This window comes from Pelecanus crispus, chromosome 10, assembly GCF_030463565.1.
Source record: "Pelecanus crispus isolate bPelCri1 chromosome 10, bPelCri1.pri, whole genome shotgun sequence".
Lineage (NCBI taxonomy): Eukaryota > Metazoa > Chordata > Aves > Pelecaniformes > Pelecanidae > Pelecanus > Pelecanus crispus.
The window spans coordinates 8,905,346-8,930,186 of NC_134652.1; the positions used below are offsets into that span (position 1 = coordinate 8,905,346).

Genomic DNA, 24,841 nt, shown 5'->3' on the forward strand with positions numbered 1-24,841 from the left:
AGGCGTGCTCTGTTTGTGTGAAGGTTGGTGATGATGCATGTTCTTTCCGGAAGTTTTTAGATCCTTGATAGTTAAAGATAAAGAATGGATTCTTGGCTCAGTTTTATCTTGGAAATATGCCATAAAAATAGATTTGGGCCTGCTATCAACTTCTGCTTCCTAATTATTTGAAACAGAATAACTTAGAGCAGGTTGGAGACTGTTTGAAATTACGAAGTTACTACAAAAGAAGAGAGCCACGAGTTTTGTTGAGTCCATGTAGATAGATTTGCTGATAGGTCAGTGAGCAATTGTTTACCTTCCCAGTGGCAACTCCAACCCCAGTCATCTTTGGTTTTGGAAGAATAACTCAAATGAATGTCGGGAATTCACAAAGATTTTCATTTTTGCTTCTGCCCCAGGAGCCTGCCAAATGTAACTGTTAGAGCCAGGGGTTACACAGAATACCCTGACTGCATCAAAGGCTCAGCAAAATCACTTTCCAAAGATTTTATTTTACCTTTTACATAACAGACACACATTTGAGAATTGGAGCCCGCTGAAGGAAAAAATCAGTAATTCTCACTGAGGGAAGAGAGTGGGGGAACTGTAGGAAAATAATTTTGCTCCAAAAATATCCAGGAGGAAATGCAAGAGAAGGTAGTGAGGTAATGCACCTGCAAGAAGGCTAACTGGGAAAATAGGCTTGCTCCTGGGCAAGTCAGAAAAACTTATCAAAATGCAGCTATGTAGAAAAGAATTAGCTTTTCTTGGGGAAACAGAATCCTGAAGACAGAAACCAAAGCTGATAAAAAAATCACGTGGGAACACATGAAATACAGATTATCTGGAGAAGAAAAAAAAGCCAGATGTATTTTTACCTGGAGAAAATTATGGAGTTTCCCCTGGAGTTTCTATAAGGAAAAATGGCGGCGAGTCTCCGGGCTATAAAGTGATGTAATCAGAAAGGAGACAGTCTCAAAGGCAGAGTGAAAGCACTGGGGAGGCTTTCTGTACATGAGCCTTGTCGAGCTTCATCTCTAACAAAGATGAAAGACCACAAGGACTTGGTAGGCTTATTCCTGCAAATTTGTGGTTCATTTACAAGGATTTTATCAATACATTCTAGGATATTAGAGTAGCATGAAAAAATCTGAAGTCTCAGAAATAAAATAGATAGGATCAAAAGTGGGAAGAGAGATGACTGCATAAACTGAACGTTGAGGTCTCTACCTGTTAGTTCTATTTAATTAATTTTAATTATTTAATTAAATTATTTAATTATTACTTCTGGTTCTGGACTCACAAATATTTATGAGGGACATTTTGATAGGCTGTGCTTTTTGGGAAGAAAAGAGTCTGCTGTGCTATGCAATAGAGTATTTTATTCTTGTTAATGGTAAACTCTGACAAATTGGTCCTTGTTTTCTCAGTAGCATATATCTCATATATGTTCTCATATATGATATATTCTCATATATCACTTTATGACAAGCATACTGGTTCTCCTAAAATTATTTTTCTGATGTTACATATAAAGTAAACACAGATGATGTGAGCAGAGAGTTAGTATTTTGGATTACTTATTATTGCTATTCCTTTGTTATATAAAAGATTTAAGAGATTTGTTTGTATGTGTGTTTGTTTTGTCTTACCCCATTGCCAAAAGAATGTCATGAGGGAGAAAAGGGACTGAGGCTGAATGCTTTATAATGGCCTTGTTAGTATTTACCTTTGACATAATTTTTGTAGTGAACAAATGCTTAAGGACTATTAAATGAAATTTGTATTTAATTCTGAAGCACTCATAGTGTAGCAGAATATTTAAATAATGTAAAAGACAATGCAAATCATAATACAGCCTTAAAAACGTTAGACAAATGAAGCACATTTGATTAAAAAAAAAGCTGCCTTTTAACAAGGCAGCCAAACATATCAAATGGTGCATCTCACTTGACATTTTAAAGATGCAATTTAAATTGTTCTAAAAAGCTGGCTTACCTTGTTGTGGAGATATGAAAGAATTACCTGTTCCAGTCTTTGTCAAAGGCAGATTGTCTTGTGAAATATCAAACCCTTGCATTTTTTGGACTGGCTCCATTAATACCAATGATAGTATCCAAAGGTTTCATACAAGTAACAGTTTTCATTTTTAAAGATAGAAGGAAACAGGAGGAAGACTATTTGCTACCAGCAACACAAAGCTGCTGTCAATGTTTTTTTTCCACCTTCAGCTCATAAAAATAAATCTCTCTTGCTCTGTCTATAGATGTATTAGCAAAGAAAAGCAGTGTTGATATTTACCAAAGAATGAAAAGTAACTCAAGAAACAGTATATGACAAAAATGCACAACAGAACAACAAGGGAAGAAATTAATGCAATATTTTAATTTTAGCTGAACCGATTGGGTGAGAAAATGCGTATTTTAAAGTGGTCTAATCAGCTGGACCACATTTGTAGCAGAAGTCATCAGCCCATATGAGCTGTTGTGTTTTGTCAGAACGTTGTTGAAATCAATAGCTTAAAATTAAACAAAATGAAAGCTTGTGTTTTTGGAATTAAGAGTATAATTTATTATTCATAAAAACATCAAATTAATTTTTAGTTGCAAAAGTGGCACAGCCAAGTATGGAGGCAGGAGGGGATGGGCTTTATAGAAATCTTGAATTCAACAAGACATTGTTTCCTTCTTGTGAGAAGCGATGGCCTATGTTGCACTGCTCCCACTGCTGCCTCATGTCCTTAAATCCGATGACCCAATCCAGTGCCTGGCCTTGCTGCACACTTTTTCATGACCCCAAGGGAAATATTTGCATTTCTTTTGCTTCAGTTTCTGACTGTAGGAAAGGGAAAATAAGTCTTCATTTTTCCCATCCTGAGTCTCTTTTATTTGTGCAACTCTGGGGCAGAGAGTCATGCCTGACTTATGAAGGATGTTAAAGATGGTGTAATTACAGATGTTTCCCAACTGCGTAGAAGTACCTGGGGGGTTGTTTTGTACTTCTCCAGGGTAGAGCAGAAGAGGGGAGTCCCTACTTAAGCAAGAAGTGGGTCTTGCCTAAGGAGTTTCCCTAAGGGGTAGAGGAGGATGAGTTCTCTGCTCAGAATGGTTTCCGGATCCTACTCCGCGCAGGTGGAGATGGTAAGGGTACCAAAGTAGTGAGTCTGAGAAGCTAGACAGCTCATTTGTCAGCTTTGCTGCAAATCAGATAAGCAAGCTGTTCTGGCAAACTTCATAGGAGGAAACTGGATTCTGACATCTCAAAATTATTGCCGCATAATTTGAAACACACCTGTTCATCACTCACATTTAGCCTTGTGTAATGCATCTCTAACATCTTCTGGTAAACCTCACTGGACGTATTGTGGAATAGCTAATTGTTAGGATGGGACAGAACAGAGTTGCCCGATGTGATTCACACACAGGATTTCTGCACCCAAATGATAAACCTCACATTAGATTTAAAAATTAGCTGTATGTCTTAGACCACAGTGGAAAATTAAAAACCAAAAGGATTTTTGTGGGTGTTGTGGTTTAGCTCCAGCCAGCAACTCAGCACCACGCAGCCGCTTGCTCACTCCCCCTACCCCGATGGGATGGGGGAGAGAATCGGAGGAGTAAGAGTGAGAAAAAACACTCCTGGGTTGCGATAAGAACAGTTTAATAATTGAAATAAGGTAAATAATAATAATAGTAGTATAATAATGATAATAATAATAACAATATACAAAGCAAGTGATGCACAATGCAATTGCTCACCACCCGCCAACCGATACCCAACCAGTTCCTGAGCAGCGATCGCTGCTCCCCAGCCAACCCCCCCAGTTTCTATACTGCCCATGACATCACATGGTATGGAATAGCCCTTGGGTCAGTTTGCATCAACTATTCTGGCTGTGCCTCCTCCCAGTTTCTTGTGCACCTGGCAGAGCATGGGAAGCTGAAAAGTCCTTGACTAGCATAAGCAGCACTGAGCAACAACTAAAAACATCAGTGTGTTATCAACATTCTTCTCCTAAATCCAAAACACAGCACTATGCCTGCTGCTAGGAAGAAAATTAACTCTATCCCAGCTGAATCCAGGACAGTGGGTTGCTTGTATTGAAACATAAACAATCTTAGCTTATTTTGGCTGATGCTGGTAACTCTTAGTAGTCTGTTTTTGTTAACCAGTATAATCAAAATGCTGCCAAATTTGGGGGGGCAATGCTATACAGTAATGAAAATAACGCAGCTCAGGCCCAACCTCAGCAGCTTCAGAAAGGCAAGGTAGAGGTGGAAAATTCAGCTTCACCGGTAAAGAGAAAATAGTTACTTTGAAGGCTGACAGAAAATTGAAGATCCTCAATAGTGCAACAGAGTTTTGATAAAGAAGATGCCTGTTTCAGGTACAGAGAAAGAGTCCCAGCTCACCCAATGTTCAGCAGAGCTGAACAGAGCACATCAGTGAGTTCTTCCCCAGGAAAAAAGGCAACAATCCAATATTTTGCTGTACATTAAGCTGTCCTGCTTGACACATGGTGAACTTTGACAGTAGAGTTTCTCAAGGTCTACTGTACAACTTGATATGCTGTCCCTAAGCTGGTCTTTTGGATGTTCTGCTAAAATGTTGTTTTAAATGTGTTTGTCAGGAAGGAAGGACTTGTCAGGCAATGCCATTCAAACACTGATTGTTTTTATATTTAAAATTATTCCTCCAGCTCCTGACATAGAAGCAATCAGATGCTTCTGAAAGCATGAAAGTGTCCTTTTCCTGAACAAGTTGGCACTATTAAAGAATTGGGCTGCCTATGCTCCTTTTTTCTTTTCTCACCCCATTTTTTATCTTTTTTTCTTTTTTTCCCCCCTTTCTTCTTTCTTTTTTTCATCTTCCTTTCTTCTTTCTTTCTTTTTTCTTTTTTTCCCCTTTTATTTTTTTTGTCGTTCCTTCTTTTTGGATGCTCCTCCTAAGATAATTAAGTGTATTTCAAAGGGCAATTAGCTAGGACTTTTTTTTCTATTTTATTATTTTCCCTCTTGACTCTGAAACATAATCACACTTGTATGTGTGTGCAACTTGTAAAATACATGTTAACTGTCATTGCAACTGGAATTCACAGAAGTGTAACTACCCTGTATGGATAAAAGCTGGCAACACTAATTTGGAAATAGAGTTTTTGTAGTGGGCTGGGCAAATTTTTCGTAATCTGTTGAAGGAGCCTTGTTCATAGCTTGCCACTGACTTCCAGATGGTGAGCATTGCCACAGTGGACAACCACGGCGTTCCTCGAAGAGCCTCAGCAAAGTGCCAGGGCTTGCCATGTGCTCGGCCGCACGGTTCCACAGCCGCAGAACACAGACCTGGTGAGAGAGGGAGAGTTTAAGGAAATATTTTTCAGCACAATGGGACATTTTCTTCGCAACAGCCCAAGATAATCAACATAAATCCTGGTTTTATTTCAAGTTAGGTCAAAGCATGAGTTCTAGTAGACTGAGAACATAAATCGTGTGTTATCAAATGATTTTTTTAAAGAATTACTAGTTAGTGACTAATTATAAAATTTTAAGACATGTTTGCCTTTATGCTCAGATCCCATCAGCATTTTAATTTACACCAGGAGCTTGCTTTTGAAGGGAATCTCTCACTCCATTTTCCCTACTTACTACACTTTGGGTTATATGACAGAGTGGTGTTGGGATACACCAGCTGGGTTCATTTTGGTTAAAACTAAAGAGAGAGGTGTGCTCCAGAAGTGTACCTAATGTACTGCAGATGCCAGCGTGTGCCCAGCCCATGGGATCAGGCTGGAGTCAGCCTAAAGCACCCTGCCAAGGCCAGCATGCTGCTGCACTGCGCGGAGCTGTTTCTGATGTGCTGTGCTACGTGCTAATGGAGACGTAGGCACATGGAACTGCAGTTCAGGAGAAAAACTTGTACCTTCCTTACAAGTTCAGGGCTAGCCCCCTCCCTTGCCCCACCGCCCTGAATTTCAGATTTGTTATCTCTGTTCTTTGGGGAAGCCTGGCTGCAGTGCTGAGTTGGTGGGAGTAGCTGTAGTCAGCCAAGCAGCCAGGTACTGCCATGAAATTTAGATTAGGCTCTTATTTTCAGTACTTAAACCCAACTGCTTTAAGGGGCATAATACCGTGCAAAGCTGTTATGGGTATTTTTTCCCTTTTTCTGTTTTTTTTTTCTTTGTTTTGTTTGATGTTTTTTTTCACCCCAGACCCACAGAATGGAACACCATTAGATTGTGTACTCACATATTTCCATTTTCCCCAGATATTACTGTCACTTCTTCTGCTCCCATGCAGCCTCTCTGTACATGATCTAGATGCTTTTTCCAGAGAAACTCAACTTTTGAAATGTTCCCAGAAATTTCTGTATCAATATAGTTCCAGTATGTGTTGCCTGGCTTGAAAGTTCCCCTGCCAAAAAAAAAAGCACAGAAGTGATGCTCTGTGTTCTTTACAAATGAGGAAAAAAAAATAAATGCTACAGTTAAGGCAGAAAGGGAGACGAGTTGCAGGATGCTGTGGGAGTTGGAGCTTTGAATACTATTGTTATAATTTTATTACATTCTTTTTCAAGAATTATTGATCAGGAATGTTAGGCAAAATTTTAGCTTAGAACGTGTTCTTAGAGAATATGTTCCTTGGGGAATGCAGAGGGCTCTTGATGCAGAGCCTCACGCAGATCTGAGGCTTTCAGCTTGGGCAGTAAGGGATCATGTCTCAGGTGCAGAAACACCAAGTCCTGGCCTCTCTGCTGACTAGTCATTCAAGCCATGTAGCAAAGTCTTTTCTAAAGTCCTTGGACCTTAGGTTTTCTGTACATGAAATAAATACTTTTTTGGACAAACATTGTAACAGGGCTAAACTTAAGGGAAGATAAAAAAAAAACCCACACCAAAAAAAAAAGTAACACACTTTTCATTTAACCTTTTTTATAAGGATTAGGAAGGAATGTCTCGTTGACGTTTTGGATGATTTCTTCCTCCAAATCAGTATTGCAATTCTTTGCCTTCCCTGAAGCTATTGTGATGGTGTTGAGGCTACCTCATCTCTCCCCGCATGATTTATCCTGAATACCTGGAGGAAGTTCCGAGGACTAAATGTCACTTTTTTTCCCCCTTTGGCTGAAGTCTGTGGTGCAGATACCAGCCAGGCAAATTGGTGAAGGCCAGGAATTCTCTGTATTGGCCTTACTTGTGAAGGCAGGGGAAACGCCATTCCTGCTTATATAGGGAGCTTATTGTGGATCCCACTACAGGCTTTCAGCCTATCCACCCAATGTATAGGCTTGGTGGTACCTAAGGAGGAGAGAGCTACTCAGAGGGATCTACAGAAGTATGCAAATGACTTTGTTGCTTAGATTCCTGTGCCCTTCAGGATGAAAACACTAGATTAGTTAGCCCAGCCTTTGTCAGTGTTGCCATGGGGTTTACTCTAGACGTTATTTTTGGAAAATGAGATCTATCTTCAAATAAGTCCAAGTCAGAAAGTTCTCTCTGTTTCTGCTAGCTCTCAACCATGAAGAAAATTGAAAATTATAGTTTACATTCCTGCCTTCTGTGGTATCAGTGTTCATTATAACAGGATGCACATTACAGTGTGACATTAACATAGAAATTACCTGTAGGTGTATTGCTACAGTAGTGTATTTTGCAACCAAAAGTACTCCTGGTACAGACCAGTAACAGGGCTATGTTCAAACACAGAGGAGGCTGGTTCTACCATATTTAAACTGTGCTCTTGACAAAGATCAGTTTATGGGATTTAAATTCACATTTACTGGAAAAAGCCAGGCTCAGTGGACAGGAATCCCAGCCTCCGGCACAGTTCATAAGCAAGCTGCAACTTTCTCACTCACACATTCCATAGAAGAGGGAATGGTTACATGACTGCACATCATGCAGCTCTTTGTCTTCTCAGAGATCACCAAATGATGTGAGTCCAGCAGTAGCTACAGAGCTCTTTGCTCTTGCCCACTTTGCTATGCTAACCGTCATCCTCAGAAAAGAAAAGAAAATACAGAGCAAGAGAGACTAGCAAGACCACAATCTAGTAGCATGGGGAACTTCAACCACGTATCAGCTACTTTTATTACCAGTGTAAATCACCGATCACATAGAACAAGATGAGACATGTAAAAATAGCTGCATATAAATTCAATATGACAACAATCATGGAGCCATTTTTTCAACAGCCATGTTAAACTTACTTGTCAATTGTATATTTTTTCCTGATCCCATTAGTTCCAGTCAAGGCTACATCTATATTTCCCTTCATGGTTTCTGTTGCAGATATTCTGACATGTATCTCTTTTCTCCAGCCTTTGAAAGCAAAATGAAATAGATTGTGGTTGTAAGGAGATTTCTTTCCTGATGGTAAAACTTCTTATATGTTTCAGTGTCTTTCAGGGACAGGAAAGGATTACACAAATGTGCTTGTAAGCAAACGAAATGTCACTCTTTATTAAAGCAAATGTTAATTCTGTGTGATTCTGGTAGTATTAATTTCCTTTACAGTGGTCTGAACTGCAGATCCAATCTTTGCTGACCTACTGACTATGCTGAGTATTTAATCTGCCGTGGCCAATACTGTACCTTGCTCTTTGACTTGGCCTCACTTTTAATTTTGTAATTTCTTACACTTAAGAGCAATTTGGGGGGGGTCTCATCGGTCGCGTGTTAGCTCTCAACTATGAAGTGAGGTCCACTGGACTGCTGTGATGTTAAAGAGATATTAAACAAAACTGGCAGCTTTCCCAGGATGATCCTGATATGTGGAGTGGTTAGGGTTTTTCTCATACCTGTGCACAGCCCAACAGCTGTTAGGGCATCCTGTCATCCCACATGACTTTCTAAGGCAGAAGCAGGGTCTCAGATGCAATAGCACGTATTGATTTCAAGCAACCAGGTTTGGAAAGTTTTTGTACTGGCCTTAATTCATGGTATTAAAAGGAGAATCCCTTCACCCACTTCATAAGGTTGTATTTGTTTTTCAGGCTTTAATTTCTATAAACTCAACAGTCTGTAAATGTTGAAATTAATGTATTCGTTCAGATTTGAGAAATGGATAGTTTCTCTATACTCAAATTCATTTTTTTACTTTTTGCTCTTATGGAGATGTGATATAAGATTTTTCTGTTGTTATTATTAATTTTGCTTTCATATTTTCATGCCTAGTGAATGGGGACCTCAAAGACCTTGTCTCATTTATTGTCCTTGCAGTTCATCATGTGGGATGGATTACAGTTTATTTATGAATTTTCTTATTTCCCAGTTCTGTGGCTGCTTCTACATTAATCACACTTAAAACTGTACTTCTTATTACTTCCCACCATTTTGACTTGATGAGCTTTGCAAAAATATCCTGAAACGATCCAGTTTTATAAATTTTTGTCAGTAGAAACATTGTAACTTTTTTTTAATTTGAAATTTTGCACTTTCAGCATAACTTTTCTCCCACCTTCAGCTTTATAGAATTTTTGAAGTGATCATCTAATTAACAAAATTTTAGCAGGGTTTCTTACTCAGAGGTGAGCATTGGTGGATCTGTTCTATAATTATCTCAGCCCTTCCTAGTAATGCTGGTACTGCATGTTCCTAACACACCTGAAACTCCAGGTTTTGTGCCAAGTGCTACTCATTAACTCCAGCAGCTCTCTGTAGAAGCGCAAGATATTTGTTCACATGTAATTCATTGCCACTTTAGAATTCCCTACCCAGAAGAAGCACTTACGAGCATATGGAGGGGAGGGCCCTGTGTTTAAATAAACCTTCTGCTGTTCTTTTTCAGTTTTATGTGAAAAATTATCAGCATAATGACCCATCAGCGGGCATCCTTCCTTTGGACATGGGAAGCAGCGTCCCTGGGGAAAATAACAATGTGTGTTACAAGACATTATCTGTTTTAATCCCACTTCTTGAAGTATAAGAAATTAGGGTATTTCAACTTTTTCCCAGCTTTTTTGAAAAGGTACTTGCTTCTGAGATAGGATCATATCTTCAGTATTTATCAGTGTGGTGAAAGAAGGAGCTGAGATAGTCAGCTTATTTCATCTGGTTGAAAATCAGAGAGAAACAGGTTGAAAATCTGGCCTAATTCCTTATGCTTTTGCAGAGACCATAAGTAAATACCTTAATGCATGCTGTGCCTTACTACCTGATGTGTAAAATATAGCTAATATATTGATCTTTCACAGAGTCCATTGAAAGGCTGTCTGCTAATTATTATAGGGTGGCTAACCATATTTGATAGCAGGTCTGGCTGGATATTCATCCTGGCTTGTGTCAGGAATAGTGTGGCCAGCAGGAGCAGGGAGGTGATTGTCCCCCTGTACTCGGCGCTGGTGAGGCCGCACCTGGAATACTGTGTCCAGTTTTGGGCCCCTCACTACAAGAAAGACATTGAGGTGCTGGAGCGTGTTCAGAGAAGGGCAACGAAGCTGGTGAAGGGTCTGGAGCACAGGCCTTATGAGGAGCGGCTGAGGGAACTGGGATTGTTTAGCCTGGAGAAGAGGAGGCTGAGGGGAGACCTTATCGCTCTCTACAGCTACCTGAAAGGAGGGTGTAGTGAGGTGGGTGTTGGTCTCTTCTCCCAGGTAGCTAGCAATAGGACAAGAGGAAATGGGCTCAAGCTGCACCAGGGGAGGTTTAGATTGGATATTAGGAAAAATTTCTTCACGGAAGGAGTAGTCGAGCATTGGAACAGGCTGCCTGGAGAGGTGGTGGAGTCACCATCCCTGGAGGAGTTAAAAAAATGGGTAGACATGGCACTTTGGGACATGGTTTAGTGGGCATGGTGGTGTTGGGTTGATGATTGGACTGATGATCTTAGAGATCCTTTCCAATCTTAACGATTCCTAGTTTTTACTTTCATTATAAATGATCCAGCCACCAAGTCAGGAGGCGTGGGGTTGCTGCTCTACCCTGAATTGGTAGATTTTTTAGTGGTGGACTTGGTAGTGTTAGGTTAATGTTAGGTTAATGGTTGGACTGGGTGATCTTCAAGGACTTTTCCAACCTAAATGATTATATGATTCTATGATCTCACTCATATGGTAAATATATTTAAGTTTAGTAATACTGAAGCTTGGGGTCTCACTTTGGAATGTGTTCTGTCTGCTTTTCAACCTTTATTACCATGCAGAACCTTATTGAAACTAATCTACCTACATAGATCAAACATTCAGATCAAGACCTTGATGTCCATTAAAATAAATAAATAAATAAGATAAGTGTGTATATTTTCAGTGAAAGTGATTTAATTGCAGTTGGAAAAAATAACATTGTTATATTTAGATAGTTCAATTTTGATATTTGGGAGGTTCTGTAGGAACGAATATTTGTGGATCTTTGGCTAGTGGGGCATTAGATGAACAAAAGGCTAAATGATCACCACCACTTTTTCATTATGAGATTAAAAAAAACATTTTTCTTGCACCACTAAATTGCACAGGGTTCAGGTTTTCAAGTCCTGAGTTACATCAAACTTTCAAGTTATGTGGCAACATTGCTACAAACATTAACAACTTTTCTGCAGTATTGTAATCATTCCTTTTGGGAGTATATGGAAATAAATTCAGACTTGTCTTCCTTCTTGACCGGTCCTCAGTTGCATTGCCAGAATTTGTCCACTAAAAGCCCAGTTATATCAGGCATGAGACACCAGGACATTACACTGCCTTCTTTCTTGTGCCACCTGAGGGTTGTGCGAGCAATGCTGTGCTATATATCTCCCCTGCCATATATACTATGGATGTTTATTGTTTATACAGATGTTTAAACATTTCTGAAATCCAGAGGCTGTCCTCTTGATGATGGGTTCCTCCAGGTTTAGATGGACTTCCTTCAGCCAGGCTGAGTGTCCCTTACTGCTGACCTACTGAAAAGGTGAACCGAGCCACCACCTCTCATTGGCCTCTCACTCAACTCTTCATATCTCCCTTTGTAACTGTTTTTGGTGTTTATATTTACTGCCTTATTTTCTTCTGGATCTGGTTTTTTTTTTTTTGAGTTTGCTGCTTTTACATTTTGCCTGGTTTTTGGGTATGGTCTGGATGAAGGTAGTCAGTGGGTCTGCATAGCCCCCTGTATCCCATGATCCAGAGTGTAGAAGTGGTCCCAGAAATTATTAAAAGAAGAAGGGCAGGGCTATAACCCCTAAGATAAATATGTACCTGGTACTTACCAATACAAAATCTCGGTATGTTTCACACTGATACCCAACAAATCCATTGGGAGTGATAATACTCTCAGCGTAATACTGGAGACTTCTTTTATGTCCGCATCCAACAGATCTATATTCTAGGAAAAAGCCCAGGTAAAAACGATTAAAGCTGTACATTAACATAAAGTCCATGCCAAAACAACACCTGTAGGTCTTTTTTCCTCAAAAACATTTGTACATACAGTGAAGTCTCAGATTTAAAAAAAAAGTGATAATTAAAAGATGTTCAAAGTGTGAATTATTTGGTTTTACAGTAAAAAGTGTACTTATGGCTACATATATTTTTTCAGTGGGGAAGAGCTAGGTTGTAATCTGCACGTCCCTGTGCTCATGCTGAAGTTAATGGAGGTGGAGATGCACCAAGGCGGACCTCGTGCAGCCTCCTGTCCTGCTATGTGTACTTAACTGCTTTTACTTTAGCATGAGAGCCGAAGAGGATTTAGGAGGATTTCCCTTTGATATGTCAAAGACTGGAATAATTAATAGCTACAGCATTTGTAAAGCATGTAGTAGTTGCTCTGAAGTAGTTTTCATTTGCTCACCATTATCACAACATAGCATTTTGTAAAACCACAGTTTCCACTCATTTCTAGAATTAAAGGTAATTGTAGTAATTATTTTAACCTCAGTGAAATGCTCTGAAAAGCAAGATGTTTGGCAGTGTGTCCTTGATTTTGTCAGAATTATTTGAAACAAGTACATTTTCTGGTCAGAGTGAAATTTATAAGCAGACAGTGCAGTAAAGAAGAAAGTGCTGTTTGGCTTCTATTTACAGGTCCCTTGTAACAAGTATTGTCTTCATGGGCTCTGAAGTCTCCCCTTCATCAAAGCACAATATACTAAAGTTAGGTTGTATAAAAATAGGCTCTACTCTGCTTCAGCATGTGTGTGGGCTCACCGAATCACAGGGTGAGGTCTTGGAGGCACTGAAGTAATTGCAAGCTGGCACAGTTTATAATGAAATCAGAATTTCACCTACTGTCAATATTTATGCATCTTAAAGACAGACCAGTTGGTATTGACTGGTTGACACACATTGTTTTTTACATAAGGAAAGAAAAAACCACACCAAAAACCCTCTGAAGAGTATTTTTGTCTGTTTTTCTTGAAAATAATCTGCATCATCAAGGCTTCCTGAGTGTGTTTTCTTTATAGTTCCTTCTTTAAATCTAATTCAGGAGGGTCTGTGTTTTTAACTTTAAAAACCTCAGCTCTTACAGTTGGCTTGCTTTGTGCTAGTGCCAAATTCATTTAACATCTATACAATGGGAACGTAATACTCCTCTCCCTACTGCATCAAAAGCTGTAGACAGAAGTTACCAAATAGCATTTCTGAAGCACTTCATACATAAAAGCACTACATAAATGTAAATATTGTCAAAAAGAAGAGATATGCACAAAGTAAGGTTTAACCAAGAGGCAGGAGTTAAGGCTGTCTCTATATTTAGGAGCTGCATGAACAACCAGCTCCATCTGCTCGTGTTCAATAGAGCTGAGCTTCTCCTTCACCACAAAACATTGCAGCCAGCCTTGTGAAATGTCTCTGGAAAATATTTCATTTTTTTTTCTGAAAATGCAGGCATTCTTATGCAGTCCGATTGGAAAGTGTTTTGGTTCCAAGTGACTTTGTGCACAGCCAGCTTTCAATCCTCTTTGTTACTAAGTTCTCCAACCAGTTCTAAGACAGAGCATTTTTGAAAGCCAATTACTTGACTAGCAGTAGGGATTTCAAAACATTTAGCTGTGAATAACAGATGTTCTTATTTCTGTAGGTTAGGATCAGAAGACAGGATTTGGGGGATCTATTGTACTGGATCCCAGGGTAATTCTGATTAACTGCCCAGCTTTCTTTGAAGAACATGAACTATCACTGGAGCAGTCATTTTATCATCTTCTATATTTTTAACCTTGTGCTGTTCCCTTTGAAGACACTAAAGCTGTTAATGGTGTGGATGAGTAAGTCTAACCCCAGCAATATTGGGACTGATGTCTTTCTAGGGAGAAGGAAAGCTCAGATTTTAAAATACTCATTTTTGGATTATCCTTGAATGAAATTTTACCGGTCCTTCATGTGTGGAATTCCCACTGAGGTCAGTCTGTCGGCACAGTGGCAGCCTCTTATAAAGGTTGTGATGAATAAGCCTGCATGCTTTAACTGAAGTTTCCATCTGGAATGGGCCTTGGTTAGTATAAAAGAAAATTGGAGGACATTTCACAGGCAGCTTTAAATCTTCCATTTCTGAGCATTCTCTCCCTGCTGCAAATCTGAGCTATATAAAGAATATATACATTCAAAAGGCTTTACCTTAGCCTAGCCTTTATTTCTAACTGTAGCTAATAATGAGGTATTACTTCTTTAAAATATATTTACCTCTCATAAGGTCGTTGATATTCCGAGTTGCAGGAGGTACACGCAGCTGCTTGCATCCTGGCATCTTCTTCCCACCATTTGGGTAAAAATCCAGGTGGCCACAAGTCTGGAGAATCCCTGGAGCTGAAATGCACAATGAATTGAGGCTGATCACTCTCAGGTATGCTGTGGCCAGCCTCTGTGTTGGTGTCAGCCTTTGTGTGAACACTTACCAAAGTCAAAGAAAAGATGACCAGCGTGAGTATGAATTATATCAACAAATTTTGCATCTGAAGGATCCAGCCTAACCATTGTGGGAGTGTACTGGAAAAGGGGCCCAGCTGGATCCAAACCTAAATAAATGGAGATATGTCTGAGTAAATAATACTAAATGTACATCATCACATACAGTGTGTGCACTGTATGTCATTACATTTGTGTCTTTACTCCACATATAAAATTCTGGTTTGTGGCCTACAGCCAGCAAAACAAGCAGGGTTTTAATAGAAAGGTGGCTGGAGGCATTGCAGCACAGTAAAATGCTGATGGGTGCTTAGCTTACTTTTGGGGAACAATCTTTTAAGGAGAGGTTTGGGGTTTTTTTTTGCATGTTAGTGAAAAGTATGTAATCTTGATATGTTATTCTGAGCACATAGATTTGTTTGAGAATTTTTATTTCATCAAAAATCTATTTTTATTTCCAAAAGAGCTTGGTTGAAAATGTTACCCCTTCGCTTCAGTGTCAGTGAGCTCTCTTCGGGGCTAAAGCAACACAGTTCTGACCCCAGTTTCCCTGGATGGCTTATGTGACGGCTTACTGTGGACACAGCTTAGTTAAAGCAATACCTATGCAGAGGAAAGAACTGACTGGAGGAGAAAGGAAAGCAGAAAATAGTGAGCCTTTAAAAAAGTGATGTGTGAGTGTGTCGTACGCTGTGTCTCTCTGTGCAGCTATGCAACTACAGCTTGCTTACTTTTCAGGGTGTCCATGGCTATTTGCTGTCTTATCCTGACATACTAGATCTAGGGGTTTTATTTTTTCATTTCGGATTTTCAGTCTTTTGCACTGCTGAAAAGTCATGTTAGAGTGGGCTTTTAAAACCAAACATGACAATGAATTGCTCGTGTTTTACAAGTCTGTTATTCCACATGTAAACAGTATTTTGTTCCTGTTCTTTTATATCATTAAACATCATAACCAAGTGTTCCCTGGGAGTTGTTGTGACCTGCGAAAAGTGACCTCTATTTAGCCACAGTTGGGACAGTTAAGCCTTTCTGATCTGGTGCAGTTGAGCCTTTCTCAGAGCTGTGAATGTTAACATATGAAATGCATGGCATGTGATAGGACACGGTTTCATTTGTGTGCCGTCTTCCTAGCTGTATACTGTTAATTGCGACAAGCCACCACATTGCAGTCTGTATTGTGTGTTTATAAGGCAACAGCGATGCTTCAGTTCTCTTAAGTTGCATGAAAATATAAAGCTTCATCAGTTGAAATATCTTCAGTACCTGTTATCCTTCCAATGCCAGGTTTCCTTCTCCCTGCCTCCCCCGCGGCATGTGCTCCAAGACTATGGCCGATGAAATGAATGTTGGCAGGAGAGTAACCATAGTCTTTCTGTGAAGATGTATGGAAAGGAAAAAATAAGCGTGTTAAGTGGGGGATACAAGCCTGTGTCACTGCATCACGGCACCGTGCTGTGTCAGGACGTGGCCAGACCAGCAGGCGATGGAGGGGAGTGTCTTGGGTGGGAAGGTGCGGGCGGTGGGATCAGTACCTAAAGAGAAGCAGTTCCCAACTCATCCCATCCCCTCTTATATCACACTTCTGGAAAGGAATAATCTCTGTCAGGAATTGGCCCTTATGACAGAAAGGAAGGAAAAGGGAATTTCTGCACATAGCTCCCCTACCTTTGCACTGATTGCTTGTCCAAAAGGCGAATGACCCCACTGCCTCCCCCCTGAACCCACCTGTCCCATCAGGACAGTGGTCTGTGGCGGAGGAGTTTTCGGTGTCTTTGTCTGTGGCATACCCTCTGTGTGACTCAGGCGGCCATCCTGCTATGGAGATGCTCCACCACACAGGTCCTGCAGGTTGGGGAGGACTATGCCAGGAATGTTGCTGGTGTGCCAGGCTCAGCTGAGCATCTGCACGGGAAGCCTGACATTGGTGGCTGCAGGAGGGTCGCTTCTCTGTGCTGTGATTCAGGTCTTGCAGGAGGCAGCATGTGTGACCCACAGAGGGAGGTTTTAACTGTATCGGTCCTGTATTACCTCTCTTCACCCTGCCCATTCTGCTAGACAGTCTCCAGTCTGATGTCTTATCTAGTAAAAAGCCCATCATGAGAAAAACTTTCAGAAACTATGGCCTGTCAGCCTTAGGAACATGCTTATCTGTGGTCTGACACTAAAGTAGGTATTTCCATTTCTGCAAGATTAAAGACTTTCTATGACATTTTCAGCTGCGTTATTGAGTACCTCCGTACTTCCTGACTCTATTGCATCAAACCTAAAGGTACCACCCTGAACACAGCCTACACGGACTATGTGCTGGCTTTCACATTCCATGGATACTTTTACCTCAAGAAGGTTCACCAGATAAACCAGCTCAGCCCCCACAATGCGGACGTTGTTAACCGCTTCGGTGTACAAACCACTAGAGCCACCTGTCCAGTCGGTCAAAATGCAGTTCACGTCTTCAGTGTGAAACATGAGCTGGTGGAAAACATGAAAACAGGAGAACAGAAGCAAACAGGGGTGAATTACAATTGTAGCAGGGTATATGCAAACAATATTTTGTTTTGCTATAGCCCGGTGCTCACATTGTTTATGTGACTGGTAAAGGCACATCTTTAGTATATTAATTCCTACTAATACTGAAGAATCAACACAAGGAGGCAGAGTGGAGGCAGTGATTTGAACACTGTATATAGACACCCAGAAGCTTGCTTCCGTTCTCTTTTCCATTCCAGAGGCCTTGGTTGGCTTTAGGGTATCAACTTCTCTTAATGACAGCACCCCAGTTAGAAAGTGCATAGTACGACTTCTCTTTTATTGTCCAAACTTTACTGGATCATCTAAAAGGGTTCACAAATTTCTATTCATGTGCTCGAATTGTTCAGCCCTGAAGTTCATATATTTTAACCAAAATATTCTATTTATACACTTCTGGCAATGGAACATTTTGATTTTTCATTCTGAAAAAAAATTCATTTTTGAAATGTCCCTACATAAAATGACACCAATCTGCTGAACAAAGCATTTTGTTTTTATCAGATCAAATGCCTCACTCAAACTGAAATGTTTATTTTGACCTTCTGCTGGGGTGAGAAAAGTGACTTTTTTCCCTTTTATTATTGGCAAGGAATTGAAAAATCAATTAATTATAGCTTGCTTTGTGGAGGTGAATGCAGCAAAAAGGCATTTAGCAGAAGGCTGAGGTGCACTATACTCATAGCTGGGAAAAAGAGGGCGGCCCTTGGGGAACTGAGATTCACTCTGACCTTTTTTTTCCGCTCATATATTCCCTGAATTAACAAGAGAACAGAGGTCTAAATTTTATGTGGGAATTTTAAGCCAGTTAATGGGGTGATACAGGTATTTGCACTTTCAAATACAAGTAAAATGACTGTCAGACAATAGTCATACCATACCCTGCATATATTTGTTATCCAGGGGAGGTCCGCTCCAGCAAGATGGCCGTGTATAATGAAGCGAGTTTTCCTGTGTGTTTGGAAATTCGAAGCTTTGATAGTTGAAGGATTTGTCGCAGAAATTTTCTGTATCAAAAAAAGCAACCAACAAACAACACAACAAGGATGTGACTGCTCCATCCCAGTGTACATTTTGATAGAGGGCAGAGTACCTCAATGGCTAAGGCATAGTTCTGTACTCTGAAGAGATGGGTCTTGTTCCTCACTCGTAAACTGCCTTGCTGGAGGATGTCAATTAATCGCTTCAACAAATTATTCACTTCCTCTAGTTAATTGAACTAATGCCACTGGCATCCTTTGCACAATGCTTTGAGATATACTGGTACAACACGCCATGTAAATACAAGATTTTATCAAACTTGGCCATAGAAGTACAAGGATAGCATCTTCTGCAAGGTATTATGTTGTTGACTTGGAATCTATACTTATTTTTCTTTCTTTTTTCTTTGAAGAGAAGACCTTCATTGCTAAGCTTATTTATATTTTATGAGAAAGCCCACCAGACTTACAACATCAGAGGCTGTAGGTATTTGGGGGTTTATTGAGAAGGCAGGCATTATTTTCTTTTAAAGAGATTCTGAATACTGGGTTGTTTTAAAACTTGGCTCTTATTTTTTTGTTATGGTTTTGTAAGCTTCAAAGGTGATGTCGTGCACTAATTAGCACACATCTCACCTTCAGAGAAAGACTGATTAAAGTTAAAACCTCACAGGCCCCCTCAGCTAGAGATGTTGGACTTGTTCTGAGGTGACTCAAACAGGAGAAATCATTAAACACCTCCACTGTTTGTGACTGCCATTTACATAAAAAAAGACCTGTGAAGCCTTTTTCATGTAATGTAAGGCAACAACAGCAACAAATTGCCCCCCTCCCTTTTCATATTAATTTGCTTCATTTTTCTTGCTCTTTGTCCAAGTAAAATTCACACTCTCCGATGGTCATTTCTCTTCTTTTGCCAGACTAGTCTATAGCTCCACAAAACTGCTTCATGCTATGGACAAGCCCAGCCCGGACATCTCCAACAACTTGAGCATCCTGCTGTGAGCTTTTCCCAGTGCTTGCTGATCTTCAGTGGAAAGGGCTGCTGGAATCTTTTGGTACGTTCCCATTTGATCCATCCAAAACCGTCCTGCAGGCTCCTTTTAACTGCTTCCTTTTGTCACTCTGTCACAGTCCAGAACTTCCTCTCTCTGCCAGTAGTTTGCAGATGTTGTAGATAACCTCACCTTTTTACTTTTTTTCTTCCATACAGCTCCAGTCTGCTATCTCTGCTTCTCTACCTGCTGTATTTTCATGAGGGATAGCCTGGTTCAACTCTGTAAGAGAAACCTCCAAGCTCTCTCTAAAGTATATCTTACCTTTTTCTTTAGCTTTTTAGTCTTCATTTCCCCTCAGTCCCATTCCTCCAAAAGTGTTTAATATTCTTTTATTTTCTTTATCCATCACCATTTCATTCTCTTTTTGGTTGTTTCCTTCTTTTTCCACATATGATTTCATTCTCTCCTTAATTTTTTCTTTAGTCCTCTGTTTTCCATTCTAAGCTTTCCTTTAATTTTTCATCCTATTTTCCTTCCCCTCTCTGCTGAAGACGGATACTTTCTCTTCTGATCTTCACTCTTAACTATTTACTGGCTCTTAGGGCTCAGTGTTGGCCACCACATAAGCAGAGCCTCTGAGACCAATCATATGTAGTTCAGAGGAGCTAGTAAACATGTGTATGAACCACATCCCTGAGTCGTATGTACCAGACTGAAATGTGGCTTTAAGCTGGAGACGCACAGGAGCCAACATTGAGCTTTCCTTTTGTACTGCCTTCCCTACCTCTGGCTTTATAATGCTAAACCTGAAACTGAATTTGGGCCATTAGCTTAGTGTAGAGAAGTGTATAAAATATATCCAAAATATCTCAGATAAGTTGTGTTAGAAGGCTGCGATAAATATGTTGTAAATATACCTGGCCTGTCAGAGAGCTGAAGTGAAAAAAAAAAGAAATGAGATGAGAGGAAATTGGGACAGACTGTTCATGGAGTGTGTAATACAGAATTGGGGCCTCTCCTGGGAGACTTTTGAGCAAAAATACAGGAGAAAAGAAACTGTCTGTAAATTGGTTGAATGTGTAGTATACTATCAGTTATTAAAACAAAGCAGTTTCTTACTTGATATTTCATGATGTTGTCTCTAGTGTAAAGGAGGAAATTGGTGTTCACAGCTTCTGGAGAGCTGGGCAAGCCTGCCAGTTCTCTCCCTGGGATCCCAGACCAAGGGGGACTATCTGTAAAGCATCCAAGCCTTTTGTAGCAAGCTTCCCTTCCTGGGGTACGCAAAGAAAAATGTTAGCGTTCTGGGAAAGCAGCAGGTTATGCAGCCACCACTTTACAAGAAGCTGGCAGGATAGCGTTTATACCAGGGAAGCGGAAAATGGCTGATTCAGATTAGGATGGCATCTGTGTTCATTTTTCGTTAGGGGGCTCAGTTGTGCTCCTGTGCCTTGTGCATGTAGCAGGGACTTGAACTTCAATAACGATTCCTGTTGCAAAAGTAGTGTAGAGCTCAGTTTGGCAAACTCATGACTTATTTTGTCAAACATATCGTTAACACAGCCATCAGAAAAAGACAATAAAATCTTGATCCTTTACGAATCCAGAGAACAAACCAGCTTTTGCTGCCAGCGCAGAGCAGTCCTCCAAATCAGTGCTAATGCTCCAGGGATTATGTAAATCATTATTTCTTGTGCAACAATTCATGAAGAAGTAAACCAAAACCAAAACATTAAAATAGATACCTCTGGTTGCTCCATAACATACATTAAATGTCTCCCTTATTTTTTTTATCACCATAAGATTTTAGCAGAAGCAATGAAGTGGAATTTGAGTGGAAGCCTAGAACAAAGCACAGCCTCAGGAAGTGTGGTCTGTGCCTGAAGGACTGGAGTTTCCCAATTTCTATTGCGGCTTTAATATAGTAATGATGCAAATATGACACACCGGTGTTGCCATTAAATACCATCCTTACCCAGTATTACAGCACAACAGTTGTGAAATCCCAAATAATTTTTATTACTATTAAAAAGATGCTGAAAACAATGAAAAACTATTGTTACCTAGGATAGGTGACAGATTCATACTACATCAGACCATGACTTGCTCTATTCGTTAATCTGTACAAAACGCAGGGGTAGAGTGATATATATACTGGAAATACATCTAGAGAAAGAGAAGATTTAATTGTGGAGCTGCAGCTAGAGACTCCACAAGTGATCCAGTCATTTTCACAGGGGTCTTTCCTCTGATGCCAGAGAACGTTTGGACTGTGCCTTTTTGTTTCTCTTTGCTCTTTCTGTGTGTCCGTCCCTGTAGAACTATTCTTTCCTGTTGGTAAAGAGGTGTTTTGGAACGGCACTATTTTTTTGTTCTCTGTATAGCACTGTGAAGAGTAAGTGCCTAGGCTGGCATTACAAGTGTTGTAGCTACTATAAATGCTGGTGTGGATTGAGGGTGGGTAGGGAAAACTGTTCTGGGAGAATTTTGGTACCAATTCATGTATAAAAATACCTTTCTAATTCCCATTCTGTTTGCTAGCTGCAAAAACCTTTACAGAATTAAAAAGTAATAGGTTAAATGTGTGAAATACATGACATAACTCAATGCTTCTAATGAAGAAGTCCGTTAAATGCATTCCAAAGCACATCCTTTTTCTAAAATATAGTTATTGTGGCATACAACAATTTTTACCGTTTATAGATTTTACCAGTTATGTGTCTTACCTCTGGTTGCATCAAGAAGAAAAAGAGTAGTGATCCATACTGCAAACATCTAAAGCAAATAAGAACACAGTTCAGACCTAATTAAAAATAGAATCTGGAGTTCACCTAAGAGCTTTCCTGACCCATCCAAAAAAAAAAAAATCATAGTGACCATAGGAGTACTTCAGACATTTAATGAGTTGGATCCAAAAGAATCAACAGTTCCTTAAAGATGGCAAGGTTTCAAGAAAATACCTTTGGGATTCTTTCTGTTTGCCATGGAGATTTTGCATATGCAGGATATCCTCTAAACGTCTCTTAAAGATTGTGTACCTGACCTTGACAAACAGAAGCTTTTTTTTTCTCTCTCTCTAGAGCTGCAATTTATGGGCAAGAAAATGAAATTCTTAAAGGACTTGCAACGACATTTCTTCACAGAGTGAGTGAAGTTTCTTCTAGCAATTTCTAGAAAGAAATTTTTTACAATGAGGGTGGTGAAGAACTGGAACAGGTTGCCTGGAGAGGTAGTGGATGCCCCATCCCTGGCAACATTTAAGGTCAGGTTGGACGGGGCTTTGAGCAACATGACCTAGTTAAAGCTGTCCCGACTCATGGCAGGGGGGTTGGGCTAGGTGACCTCTAAAGGTCCCTTCCAACCCAAAGCATTCTGTGATTCTATGATTCTATGATTTAGTAGATAAGTTACTCATAGAACGGCTATTCAGTGATTGTATTTAAAAGAACACAGGAACAAACTTAATTTGTGTTTCTAAATCATATAGATAGTCTTGAAAACTCACTTTGATCATTGCTATCATCCATGTACACTTATCAGCCCTGATCTGCTTGATCACTTAATCAGGAGCTGAGAGGTAAGCATCAGAGTAAACGGAACCAGTCATTTACTTCGAGGTAAAGTAGGGAAAGCCTTTTAAGTGTAGTCTTGCTACTACTAGTAGTAACTTATCTTCAAAAAGATTGATTAGAAAAATCTAATATTAGGCCTGATTCTCCAGTGAGTCCTGCAGAGGCAGAGTCCTGCACCCCCTTCCTGCCCTCCCCACCCCTAGGCTCCTCAGTCCCCCCAGTCAGTAATATGCTGGTAGGAGCAAAGAGTTCATTCACCCCTGTGAAACCCACTGCAGGTTCCAGCATGTCCTGCTTCCATCTCCTCTCCTCCAGCCACTCACCAAATACCTCATACCTTATCACGATGCACCTAATTTAAGTTCCTTAGATGCTCTTGTCTCCAGTGTATCCCATTTTACCTTGGCAAGGCTCAGAGCAAGTTCTTTGGTCCACCCCTCAGTTGACTGCAGCAAACCTTGCAGAAGCCCTTTGAGGAGCCTGGAACGAAGCAGGACAGTGCTGCGCCTGCCCAGTGAGGGCACGCGGCGGAGGGATGTGCACCCTGCTGCTGCTGCACAAGGCTGGGGTTCCCAGCTGCATCTGTGACTTAGTTGGGTAGTGCCAAAAGATTTCTCCTTGTGTCAGGCATCCTTCATCTGAGATAACACAAACCAGGTCAGACCAGTTGCTGTGTGACTCCACCTGTTTAATGCAAAGTTTCAAAAAGGGTGTTATTGTCATCCATCAGTAATTATTTTTAAAGCTAAAAAGTACTGGGAAGTGCAATGTAAACACTGAACAAACATGCAGCCTTTCAGGATCAGGAACAAGGCTCTTGGCATTGGCTGGGCTACTCGTCTCAGTGTGATCCTGACTTGAGATTCAAGTGACTTGACATCACACTGGAAGGCTATAGCAGAGCCCCAGTCTTTTGGGTCCTACTCCAGAGTTTTAATAGCAAACCCATCCTTCCTGGAGCTGATCCCTGCCTTAAATTATTTACAGTGTTAAGCAAAATTTTCAAATTTGTATTTCATAGTTAAGTCTACTGTTACAACATGAAGACACAAACAAGGTGTTGTGGGATTGGCTAGCATATATGTTCTCAGGTTTTAAACTGTTACCTGAGAAAAGGCAGAAAGAAGAGAGAAGGATGAAAATTTAAAAAAATTAAACTGCTCAGTCTGTCATCTGTTATTTGTTCATCTTGTAGTTCTCTCATCTGTAATTTTGCTAGTGGATGAATTACCTGACCTTTCTTTGAAAAGATGACAGAAATGCTTTTAAACAGGAGAGAATAGTTCCTTCGGCAGATTGTCATCACATACGATCACCAGGAATATTCATAATTAAATTATATTAATTGCAGTGATTTTAGTTTTTAGTGTTTTGCTAATTATGTCTTTTCACATAGTGCTATATTGTTGTCATACTATCATGTCAACATTTCTGATCAGGCTTTCCTAGAAACCTTTGTTCCTGTATGTAGACACAAACGAGAAATGTGCAACGCAACATTTTAATGTTAAACCCTTTAGGTATACTGGGTCACTATTGGCACCTCCTAAGCCAAGGGGAGACTCCCTTTTGGTATAATCCTTTCCGCTGACTGATGACTTATATCCCATCCAGCACATACAATTATGAACTGGGTTAAGTGATTCTTAAGAATACTAGGTACAAAAACATTTCCAGGCTTTATTTTTTTGCTTAGCTAGACTTGAAAGGTTAATTACTTCAGATACAGATTATAGAAGCAAGTAGATCCTCCACCTCAGATCTGGTGATCAGGTGCTGAGATCTGTGATATAGTACAATATTCAAAAGGAGTGGATGCTTGGTTTTTTTATACATCTAAGCATTTATAGACAAACTCAGAAAGGCTGATTCACTGGAATTTAAGGGCCCCACTGAAAATTAGTATCTAATCTACATTACCTGCTTCTGATTTCATTCTATTATATGTAATATTGGACCAAAACATCACCTC

At 40.1% G+C, this 24,841-nt stretch overlaps 1 protein-coding gene across 1 annotated transcript; it reads right to left on the bottom strand.

The window, feature by feature from the left end:
* Positions 1 to 5,117: 5,117 nt before the first annotated feature.
* LOC104038208 (pancreatic lipase-related protein 2) lies at positions 5,118 to 22,290 on the bottom strand. The gene is given in 13 exon segments (XM_075717902.1): positions 5,118 to 5,321; positions 6,221 to 6,389; positions 8,185 to 8,296; positions 9,708 to 9,837; positions 12,159 to 12,274; positions 14,569 to 14,691; positions 14,781 to 14,900; positions 16,057 to 16,165; positions 17,128 to 17,262; positions 18,201 to 18,326; positions 20,417 to 20,571; positions 22,024 to 22,072; positions 22,258 to 22,290. Coding segments are annotated over 12 exon segments (1,548 nt in total). The 5' UTR covers positions 22,258 to 22,290.
* Positions 22,291 to 24,841: the final 2,551 nt, after the last annotated feature.